This window comes from Danaus plexippus (assembly GCF_018135715.1).
Source record: "Danaus plexippus chromosome 18 unlocalized genomic scaffold, MEX_DaPlex mxdp_20, whole genome shotgun sequence".
Taxonomy (NCBI): domain Eukaryota; kingdom Metazoa; phylum Arthropoda; class Insecta; order Lepidoptera; family Nymphalidae; genus Danaus; species Danaus plexippus.
Window position 1 is genome coordinate 3813951 of NW_026869853.1, and position 11397 is coordinate 3825347.

Consider the following 11397-nt stretch of genomic DNA (forward strand, 5'->3'; position numbering starts at 1 on the left):
TGAAACACAAAAGTGCTAGTCACGTATGAATTAATTATTTCGGGTAGATTGAAATTTTAATCATTTTAAAAACTATTGTCACTCACAATTGACAAACGCCTAAATCTCAAAAATGGCAAAATCGGTTTGACTAAAAAACGCAGTTGTAGTTAAGCAACAAAAATGACGTACGTGTAGGTTGCCAGATTGAAAAATATTATCTACAATACCTTCACATATGTGTTCATGGAACCCATTGTATACATACTCGTTTCGTTATATATAATTTTTAATGTAAATAAAGAATAAAGATAATTATGTGAATTTCAAGTTATTACTGGTAGACTTACTGTTAAATATAAGTGTAAGTGAAAATATTGGTTTATGATTTTACGTTAACTTTAAAAATAAAAAATATATACAACTAAATTTAGGGGACAAAAAATTTCCCATCAAACTAAAGATGGTGAGTTTAACAATGTGATCTTCTTGTTTAAAAATTGATAATATTAGTAAACAATGTTAAAATTATTTTGTTATTCAATTTAAGACTAAATTGAAATAGACATAAGCGCTAGTATTACGTGACCAAATTATTGTGTTAGGTTAAAAAGGTGGCTGATTAAGGCGATGATAATAACCAAAGTATTTATGTAGAGAGTAAACACCAATATCAATAATTATTTTTAATCTTACGTAACAGTTGAAAACGTATGCTCGTGTTTCCAAGATGGTAAGGTTTAATGTAAAGTACTTTCATTTAAACTATTTTATTCGGTAAAATAATTTACTATATAACTATTGTTGAAACACCATGTATATGTTTGTAGACAGATATAATATTATAGGTTTTTGTTTGGTAAAGAACACTTCGCTTTTGATATTTTTAGGTTGTTTTTAACGCTAGAGGCTTAGTGCCGCCGGTTTTCACCGCTCTGAATGATGACTACAGTGTGAATTATGCTGCCATTCCTGGTTACGCCAATTATCTGGCTTCGAATGGAATAAAAGGAGTCCTGGGTATTTTTAAATTCCTTACCGTTAAAAATATATATAATTTTGAGAATGTAATTTTCGCAACAATCTAATAAGTTAAGAATATAAAAAAAAAACTGTCCCTGAATTTAAACATTTTACCCAAACGTACAAGTTGTCAAATATTTAAGATATATAAAATAAAAATATATATACATATGTGCATTAAGCCTGTTATATATCTGACAAGGTTTCTGAAAGTCTTCAGACTTAGATTTTATTAAACATTAATTTATGAATTAATGCTTTAAAATAATTTTTTACACCTTTTTTTTCAGTTGGAGGCACTACAGGAGAAAATATGTCTCTCTCTGTATCTGAAAGAAAGAAAATAGCTGATGAGTGGGTGAAGGCCGGAAAGATTCACGGCTTGCACATCATGGTACAAGTTGGTGGGGCGCCTTTTGTAGACGTCATTGAATTGGTGAGTTAGGACAAAATTTTATATAAATATTTATTGCGCGATGTTTTTAGGACGCTTTAAACATTATCTGTTGTATTCGTGAATTTGTCATTTTTTTTTTGTGCTATTTAATTCTTATTTGCCTCGTATTCTGCATTTCCGTTAAAAGTGCCTAACCCTATTATTGTTTTTTTTCTAACATTGTTTGTTGGACATAGTGTTGCGTTTCTAATGTGTATGTATATTTCAGGCAAAACATTGCTCGAAAATCGGAGTGGATTCGTTACTTACATTACCGGAGCTCTACTTCAAGCCTCAATCGGTAACCGAGTTGGTTTCGTATGTTGAATTGGTAGCGCAGGCTGCCCCCAACTTACCGGTTTTATACTATCATATACCATTTATGAGTAATGTTGCCAGTAAGTGTATGTTTAAAACTGCTTTTTATTTCTATATCCTGTAATGGAATGATCAAGGGGAACAAAATTATAATCAAAAACGTCTGCAAAAATCTTTATAACATTTTTATGGAAACGTATTTTTTAAATTCTTATAAAAATAAAATAAAATAATTCCTTATTAAAAAATTATAAAAATTATAATTCTATTCACATTAAGTATAGCAGATGATTAGATTTTTCGCAAAGCTTTTACTTCATGAGTCATTATTTTCACTAAAAGGATAGGTGTTTATTTTTTTTAATCTTCAGGTTTCGAGTAACGTGTTTTTTTAAGTTTCTACATATGAATGAGAAATTTTAACATAGTTGACAACAAACAAACTCAGTCTCATATAATGTTATGATCTTTACAAAGCATCCTTTATTGCCCTGAACTTTCTACACCTTTATAAATGCTATATTTGTATAATTTCCAGTGAACATGCCAGCTTTTGTGACAGAAGCGACAAAACGGATCCCCAATTTCAAAGGTCTCAAATTTACCAGCAACGATTTGTCTGAAGGGTCCCAAACTTTACGAGCCTTGAAGAATGATCAGGAGATATTCTTAGGAGCGGATACTGTGAGTGTTAATAGTAGTAGTATTTAGAATCATGCCTGCAATATAATTAAATAAATCTTATAAACAAAATAATTAGAATATTAGTCGGTTCTTATTCGACATTTTTCATCTAACTGATCTTAAAACTTTAACAAATGAGGATGTTACGTCATAATTTCAACAAAAAATATACTCATTTCGAGATCGCTCTGAGAGACGAGGATTCTTAATATGCATCATTTCCAATAAAGCTGCTGGCTCCAGCGGTACTTCTCGGTATAAAGTCCAGTATCGGTACCACGTACAATCTGTTCCCGCGGCAAGCTCAGGATATAATGGATGCGGTAGCTTGCTCAGACCTTGAACGTGCTAAAGCTTTACAGGAACAGTTGAACAAAGCTGTAGAGGCTTTCACGGCCGAAGGTGAGAAGGTTTATGAAAGGTTTAATAAAACTAGTTTGTATAAAAGATAAATTATCTGTTCATTTTTCGTTAATAGAATTTGTAATGAAATTAATTTAAATTTTTTATAATAATGTAAATGGTCTAGGCCCCTGGGTCCCCACTTTAAAGGCTGCGATGGAGATCGTTACCGGCATGAAATTCGGCCCCCCGGCCTTACCTCAAAGACCGATTTCTGAAGCAGCGAGAAAAAGAATTGAAGAAGAGCTTAGGATTTTGAAACTAATAAATTGAAAAGATACAAAATATATAAATGTTTGGGCACTCAAATATGTTATTGATTGTGAATGTAAAAATATTTTAATGCATAATATAAAACATTTAAAAAAAAAAAATGCGTTTCCGTTATCCGCAGACATTCAAAGAACTTTGGGATACAAAAGTTATTACTGAAATGGCTCATTAAGCATATTGGGCTCACGGTTTGAGCTTGTGTTACCAAACTAAGACCAACTAAAGCTAAAGGTTTCCGTGATTAATTGTTGTTGTTGTGATAATTTATGAACATTAAAATGTAGCTTTGTGCCGATGACGGATTGTTGTTGAAGACTCTCTTTCCTAGTGTCACACGTCGCAACGTTCTAGACAACTTTAAAATTTTGTAGTTTCTAATAGACGCTATTTTAATAAATAGACACGATAACAGAGGCAGATAGATGTACTATTGAAATTCTACAAAAAAAAACTTGTGCCCTGATTTAAGTAGTGTTTAATTTTTCCGTTACAAAAACTCCTTCTTGTAAACACCTCCTTCTTTCACGACGTCCCAACCGATGACGATGAGAGCAACACCTAACCTAAGAGAGTATCTTCGTGTCACAAAAAGGATCCAATCTCACTTGGCAGTTTTTTGATCATGCAAGGGTTCAACCTGCCCTTTCATTAACGTTAGTAAGAATAGTTTTAAGTTACATTCAACTAAAAGACTTTTACGCAACAAAAGTCATTCCGAAAATGTAAAACTAATGGTCGCGGAATTGTCTCCAAACTCGTCTAGACCGATCGCATCATAATTTATACTCAAAGAGAATTAGTGTAGACCCACGATTTACCGATTGCCTTCAGTTGTCAGATGGGGAGACCATTAATATCCTGTATATCACAACCGAGGCAACCGAGCCGTCTTTCTTTAGCAACAAGCAGGTGTATATAAACTTGATTATGACTAGGTTATCATCGATGGGACCAAGGAAAAAGAGACTTTGTGCAAGAGTTGAAGAATAAATCTCAGATATTAAAAATAAGCGTGCGTCGAAGTCATATGTGGACATACAGTGGACAAACCATCCGGTTTGACAAGCCACAGGTCCTCGTTCCGGAAGACAGAGTTTAAAATGTTAGGGTATTCAAATTGAAAAACATTCAAATTTGAATGGCGATCATTGTTAGCAATTATAAACATCTGAGATCCCCTCATCAAAAATATAAAATTCTATGTCCGTGACCTCACTGACTTTGTGTGTTGATTTTAAAATATAGTTAGCGTATTCTGCCTGCATGCACTTTGCAGGAAGAAATAAAGTATTCGTTTTCCTTAGGTATAATATCGAAATAGGTATGAAAGAGATCGTGGAGGGTAGATTAACATCCTTAGAAGGCAGGCTAGTTCTAAATTTATTAGGTAATATAGATTGTCTTTGTGATATCGAGTAATCAATCTCATTTAGTTATTCGTTACTCACAGATTCCTTTTGATTAAAAAAAAAAACTGAGTTATCATTTTTGTTATCAGAAAATTGACTTTAGTAGTGTATTAGTACAGTAATCACTATTATTAAATCGAGAAAATAATACTATATTGCAAAAGATTTAATAGGTTTTTCTGGGTAACACGTTGCTTAGTGGTTAACAGAAGCGTAGAAAATATAACTAAAAGTACAAAAAGGAAGAGACAGAAGATTGATATTTTTTTAAAAACATCTTTTACAAACAACATATTTTTTATTATAGAACGCGATGTGAACACATTTTAATTATTTTCTATAACATTGTGTATTATCAATGTATAGGATATATATATATATGTATCTTTGGGATTATGTTCTGTCATCTGTGTATATTCTTGATATATTTATTGACGTTGACAAAATGAATGTAAACAATTTATTTTATATTTTATTTCTTTTAATATATTTTTAATGATTTTAAATCGTATGGATTACAAAAATGACATATCCATCATTGTCTCGTGTTTCCAGTATTTTAAAAAAAGGGTACATGTGCTTCTCTTATCTATTTGATATTAGTTTTAAATTTCATACATAGTTAGTCGCAGGTAACGTGTAACTCTGGGTTAATGTAACATATTTGTAAGAATTATTACAACAGTGTTACCATAAGAAAATCACTTGCAGCACGGGTTCTTTGTTTGATATATATAGCAATAGGAATCCATAAAAAAATGTATCTTCGGGTATGGTTCTGGATAGTAAAATGATTCTTTCAAACCGAAATTCATTATCCTATTCTAATAAACTTCAGAATGTAATGATTACAATTTTTTTTATTTTCGTTCAACATAACTAATACGTCGAATGCAATAATAAATGCATCAGTTTCAAGCCAGTATAAAGTGAACTTCATTATGTAGAGTCGTTGATTCTGTTTGCCTTCAGACTTCCGCGAGACTGTTGCTGTCTTTTTGATGGGGAATTATTAAAGATGCAGAATCAAAGCGAACGACCTTTCTTTTATCTTTCCGGTGATCCAATTGGACCTCCTATGAAGAATTTAAACCAAAAAATTGAGTCGAAATTAAAAAAGTCAAATCTGGAAGTATCGAAATTTAATACTACAAATACGACGAAGTGTTCAGGTGGAAATGAGAGACGTGTTTTAGTTTTATACACCGGTGGCACCATCGGTATGGTGGCAAACAAACATGGTGGTAACTATACGTCGGCAGTGTATTGATTAAATTTTCCAATATCTATTAAATTCATTTGATAAGAGAAATTTATGTGTACCTTTATAATCAGATATTTTACAAACTTTTAGCAACCAATTAGTAACAATTTATTGTCCTTTCGATAGTTTTTTCATACCTTTATATTAATTAATTATTTGAATTTTGATAAATGTAGCAGTGAATTCGTTTTTGTATTTAAATAGTGTTACTAAAATATTTAGTAACACCTCCGATAAAGTTAATAGGAGATGCTATTTTTTTTAACTTTTAAACGTATTTTATTTTCCATCATTATCTCTTCACTCGCATCCTCCCAGCAAAAGCTGGCTCACTTGATTTGACTAGCTTTAGTGAAAGGACTTTAGGATTATTTCATGATTTTCTTAATTTTCCTTGATTTGATATATATCGAACGTCTTTAGTCTTTTTTTTTTAACTATGTAGGGAAATTCTTTAGGTCAGTTTTGAGACCTGATGTAATTGTTTAAGGTTTATTCACAGTGAATCATTTATTGAAATTTTTGTTGAAATGTTGTGTTGTAATTCTGTTGTAATGCTTTCAACTTAATCTTATTTTTACAAAGGATATCGCTAACTAATTATTAGTTTAACTCATCTTATCCTTTACTAAAAACATTACAAATGTTTGATAATAACGTCCGTCAATATTTGCAGCTCTCGCACCTCAGAAAGGAATTTTTCAAAAACTCATTCGCAGGTATCCGCAACTTCATGACAGTTCTTATTTTAAACAAAGTGAAGCCAATTTTGACACTTCTTTTATGGTGTTACCAGGTCACTAAATAATAATTATTTGAATTGTACAAGTCGTAATCAAATCAATCAGACTTAGTGTCTTCGTCTACTATTTATAATTTTTTTTATTAATAAATGTTTTAAGTTTACAGAATCTAAAGACTTAGGTGGGAGAATAATTTACAAGATGATAGAATATGAAATTTTACTAGATTCTTCAAACATGACTTTTGATGACTGGATTCAAATAGCGGAAGATGTCATGGTAACATTAACTTAATAAGATAAGTAGCAATAAGTGTCTGAATAAATAAATTATTATCATACTCTCAGAAATATTACGACCAATATGATGGTTTCGTAGTTCTTCACGGTACTGACACACTGTCGTACACGGCGTCGGCCTTATCGTTTATGTTCGAAAATATTGGCAAAAGCATTGTACTCACTGGCTCACAGGTAATAAAAAATATAAATGTATTAATATAAAAAACGTGGTCCCCTTTAAAATGATGTTTTGTCGATAGATTCCTATATTTGAACCGAGGAGTGACGGGTCAGATAACTTGGTGTCATCGTTGCTCATAGCCGGTGGACTGAACATACCAGAAGTCACCGTGTTTTTTGGAAATAAACTTTATAGAGGAAATAGGTTTGTTTAAATCTAGTCTAGTACTTATATTGTTTATGTATATATTGGATTCCGTATAAAATATTATTACGATTGAACTAACATGGCAGAAAAAATACTTATACGGAGAGATAGTCCATGATAAGTAGGCAGGTATAGTTGTTTCTGGTACCCTTCCGTAGTCCAAGGATTCTAAGCAGATTCGTATCAATAGAAGGATAGTGTGATTTCCGCGAACTGGGGGCCTCAATTTTAATTTGTCTGTTAATGTGCAGAATTTGCCACGAGCAAGTGAAGTTCGTTGACCTAAAATGCTCGTTGATTCCCATTGCATAACTTATATATATATATATATACTAATAAAAAATCTATCCGTCTTCCTATAAAAATTCAAAAATCATCAATTTGGAAATAAAATTTCACCAATAATGTGTAATTTTTTTCTGCAATGCTTTTTATTCTTAATAAATTAATTATATATCCTTGTATAAGGGTATAATTCCTCAACTATTTTCCTTAAATGTATTTTCGTGAATAACACAGCAGCAAGTAGGACATTAAATAGTTTTTGTAATTTAAACAACTGTGACAAAAAAAACTGACTTTTTCATCTTGGCTTTTATTGATCCAGATAAAAGCCAAGATGTATATAATTGAAAAAAATAGAAAAGGGAATTAATAAATTTAGCTCACAACCAAATATATAGCTTTTTTTAAATATATACTCGCGAGGATCTTAGATTTTTTTGTTTCGTTCGATCGTTTTGTTCTAGAACGAGAAAGATATCAGCTAACAACCTCAACGCCTTTAGCTCTCCGAATTGTGTGCCCCTAGTGGAAGTTGGTATCGACTTTGAAGTAAACAAAAAGGCGATATTCAAACCTACCAACAAAGAGAGATGTCACTTACATGCTAAAATGTCCAAAAATGTTGGTCTTCTCAGGATATTTCCAAGTATAAGCACATCTTTGATTAGAGCATTCTTTCAGCCTCCGATTGAAGGTAAAAGTAATGCAAATTCCTTTAGTAATTACATTCTTTTTGTAGATTTTATGACAAGTGTAGCTTTCATCAATATTAGACCAAATACAGAAACGTAAGTCCTTTTCAAATATAGTTTTTGGTCTCATTCAGTCTTCCAATTTAGGCGTAGTATTAGAAAGCTACGGGGCTGGCAACATCCCGTCTAACCGTGAAGATCTGTTAACGGAAATATCAGCAGCTGTTAAGAGAGGAATGATTGTAGTTAACATCACCCAATGCTTAAGAGGAGGAGTTGTGGCGGCCATGTACGAAACGGGAAAGGTGTAGTGGACATATATTTTCACACAGAGACAAACAAATCTTCCTATACGATTATTAAGCACCTTTTTAACTATTTGAATATTTTTTAAATTCTTTTCTCACAACTCATATTTTATTCCTAAATATATAACTATTGTCCAAAAGATTACGAGATTAATTTTAAATTATATACAGTATTCAAATTTGAATAACTAAACGCGCTTAACAAAAAATATTGCGATAATGTGAACCAACAACACTTTTTTTTGGTAAATTTTGATTTTAAAAATGTTTATGTGTTCAGAAACATGAACATTATTGTTCCAATAGATATAATATAATTATTGTCTTTTTGTCTTTACATTACAGTTTTTATCAGAATGCGGAGTGGTGTCAGGTTACGACATGACGCCGGAGGCTGCTCTCGCCAAACTATCGTACGTGCTGTCCAAAACAGAATTGACGTACCAACAAAAAGTTGATGTAAGTAATGGTATCTTAAGTACAGGAGCGGTCAATTGTTACATACAAAAATTCTTTTCAAAATTATGTAGGTATATATTACGTAGCAATACAACCGTTATGATTATGAAGGATTAGATTTAAAGAACCCCTCACAAAGTCGTAATTCAGGTAAATATCAACTAAATTAATATTAAATTGTAAGCTCTGGTATTATTGCTTCCCCATTCGCTTAAACGAGTCTCAAAGCATTTTTATCGTATAGTTTTATTAAAAATTTAATGATTTTGACTTTTAATATAAAAAGATTTAGTATGTTTTTTTTTTATAATATAGAATTAATTGCACCTAATCCCATGAGACTTTTTACTATTAACTAACTGATAGAAACTCTCATTATCAGATGATGGTGACAAATATAAGAGGAGAGTTAACAAAAACGTCATCAATATCAATCGAGGTAAGATATGAGGCACAATTAGACAAGTAAAGCTATAATTGTAGCTTAGGTAGATTAGGCTGCGATTTAGCCTACAGGTAAATATGACATTTAGGCTTAAAAGAATTTAGTTTTAATAGGTGGATGAACCTAGCTGAGGTCTGGTTAGTACAGCTCGAACATGGGCTAGCTCGATTGAGGAAGTACCACTCTATCACAGATCATTGGCGTCAAGTAGCCCTTAATGGCTGCGGTTTGTCCGATGAGTGAGAGAGCCAGTTGCCCTTTTCCTGTTTCCACCCTTTTCCTTTTCCCATCCTTTCCTCCTTCTCGTCCACAATCGAGGTCGGCGGCGCATCTGTAACATTCCTTATGTTACAGATGTCCATGGCGGTGACTACCTTCCATCTGGTAGACTGTTTGCTGGTTTGCCACCTTTAAAATAATAAAAAGAAATTAGGTTTATTTCGGTATAATTATGATAATAATTATACATATTTTGATATAAAATACGTGACGATATAAACAAAAGTAAAACATGTGTTTTATTTCAGGACGATACACTCTTAGAAGCGTTGGCGTTAACTCTAAACATAGAATCACAAAATAAATTAGTTGAGGTGACAGAAAAGGTATTTAATGTGCTTCTGTTGTATGCGATAGGAAAAAATGATGTTGGCGCCGTCAAGATGATGCTGGGTAAGTTCATTTTATTTTAGTTATTGATATTTTATGACACAAATAATAAATTACGGAATGTTTGTGAGACGGTCTTATTAATATTACTTAAACAATCCTAAATGTAAGCGTGACCGTCAAATAAAAACAGGTTACTAAAAGAGATAATAGGTAAATTATATCGGGTTTGGGATACAAAGTAGCGTAAGCACCGCTCCGCTAATAAGAGTCCAAGTCAAAATCGTTCCAGCCATTTCCGAGATTGGCTGGAACAAACAGACGGACAAAGGTTGTAAAAAAAATTATTTGGGTGTATGTACTGTATATTCATAAGTATGCAGTAAAAAACTGTTATTTCATTATGACAAATAGATGTACACACTATGCATTGTTTAATATGTACATACACTTGTACTTTGAATATTTCAGACATGGGAGCAAATATTAACACAAAAAACTCTGATGGCAGCACTGTATTACATGAAGCTGTTCTTAAAGGAAATATGCAAATGATTGAGTATTTGTTGAAAAATGGCGCTGAAGTTAATATTTGGATGAGGTAAGGATTGTACTGGAGTTAACGTGGTATGTATGTATGTATATACATATACATTACATTCGCCATTTATTTTGTAAGTCTCCAAGTTATGTTCTAACGACTTAAGCGAGTTTTCATATCTGACGCTGTGGTCTACAGAAAGGATTTAGGAACATATACAAAGAACATTTTTCTGTGGAAACTTCTATATTTAAGTTATGTAATTGGCGTTTTTGTTTCAGCTGCCATTCTTATGTTGTGTACTTCTCATATTATAAGTTTTTGGGCTTAACATTAATTTGTTCTTATAGATGTGGGGAGAGCCCTCTCTTAGCAGCTATTCACAAAGATAACGTCGCTGTGATATGTCTGCTACAAAAGTACGGAGCATGCCTCAGTAGCGAGGATAGGAAAATTGTGGCAGATATGTCTTCATTGGCAGCCAGGTGTGGAGATCTCAAAAAACTTAAGACCTTGATCGCAGCGGGTTTAGATCTCAGTGCGCCAGATGAGATAGGGCAGAATCTATTGCATAAAGTTAGTTTATTTTTATATAAAAATGGAAAATATCCATTGCATCAAGTAAAAATTTTGCGAATTTTACATGATTTCAGGCCGTTCTCTGTAATAATCCAGCGGTGGTCAGATATCTGTTATCGCAGGGAGTGGACAAAGAAACCAAAGACATCCTTGGATTCACTCCGATGGATTGCGCGATAAAGTTGGAACTCACCAATATTATTGATATGTTGAAATAAATATTTCTTTATATACTGGCCTTCAATTCCTATCCTCTAATATACGTGCATATTTAAGAAC

The 11397-nt window shown here is 32.3% G+C and overlaps 2 protein-coding genes across 5 annotated transcripts; both read left to right on the top strand.

Moving 5' to 3' along the window:
- Positions 1 to 551: 551 nt before the first annotated feature.
- Positions 552 to 3196, top strand: LOC116772837 (N-acetylneuraminate lyase-like). Its single transcript, XM_032665118.2, has 7 exons — positions 552 to 712; positions 870 to 999; positions 1293 to 1438; positions 1668 to 1836; positions 2295 to 2440; positions 2671 to 2842; positions 2970 to 3196. Exons 1-7 carry the CDS (start codon positions 710 to 712, stop codon positions 3113 to 3115), a joined length of 912 nt encoding a protein of 303 aa, XP_032521009.1. The 5' UTR covers positions 552 to 709; the 3' UTR covers positions 3116 to 3196.
- A 1775-nt stretch (positions 3197 to 4971) lies between these two features.
- Positions 4972 to 11349, top strand: LOC133320378 (L-asparaginase-like). Of its 4 annotated transcripts, none has more exons than XM_061528576.1 (14): positions 4972 to 5094; positions 5497 to 5768; positions 6465 to 6584; positions 6698 to 6810; positions 6879 to 7004; positions 7073 to 7197; positions 7950 to 8179; positions 8325 to 8482; positions 8831 to 8944; positions 9327 to 9383; positions 9917 to 10061; positions 10470 to 10599; positions 10890 to 11115; positions 11193 to 11349. In XM_061528576.1, the coding sequence occupies exons 1-14, from the start codon at positions 5048 to 5050 to the stop codon at positions 11334 to 11336; spliced, it is 2007 nt and encodes a 668-aa protein (XP_061384560.1). In that variant the 5' UTR covers positions 4972 to 5047; the 3' UTR covers positions 11337 to 11349. The 4 variants fall into 4 exon arrangements, with proteins under 4 accessions (XP_061384560.1, XP_061384561.1, XP_061384562.1 ...); XM_061528577.1 differs by having other exon boundaries at positions 7989 to 8179; XM_061528579.1 differs by lacking the exon at positions 4972 to 5094 and having other exon boundaries at positions 5689 to 5768; positions 6691 to 6810.
- The last annotated feature ends 48 nt before the right edge of the window (positions 11350 to 11397 follow it).

Excerpts from the sequence above, each read along its gene's own strand:
- LOC116772837 (XM_032665118.2), top strand. Across the intron at positions 1,837-2,294 it reads ATTTATGAGTAATGTTGCCA|TGAACATGCCAGCTTTTGTG; the intron begins GTAAGTGTATGT and ends TATAATTTCCAG. Across the intron at positions 2,843-2,969 it reads AGAGGCTTTCACGGCCGAAG|GCCCCTGGGTCCCCACTTTA; the intron begins GTGAGAAGGTTT and ends TAAATGGTCTAG.
- LOC133320378 (XM_061528576.1), top strand. The coding sequence starts at position 5,048 with ATGACATATCCATCATTGTCTCGTGTTTCCAGTATTTTAAAAAAAGG. Across the intron at positions 9,384-9,916 it reads CGTCATCAATATCAATCGAG|GACGATACACTCTTAGAAGC; the intron begins GTAAGATATGAG and ends GTTTTATTTCAG. Across the intron at positions 11,116-11,192 it reads GGCAGAATCTATTGCATAAA|GCCGTTCTCTGTAATAATCC; the intron begins GTTAGTTTATTT and ends ACATGATTTCAG.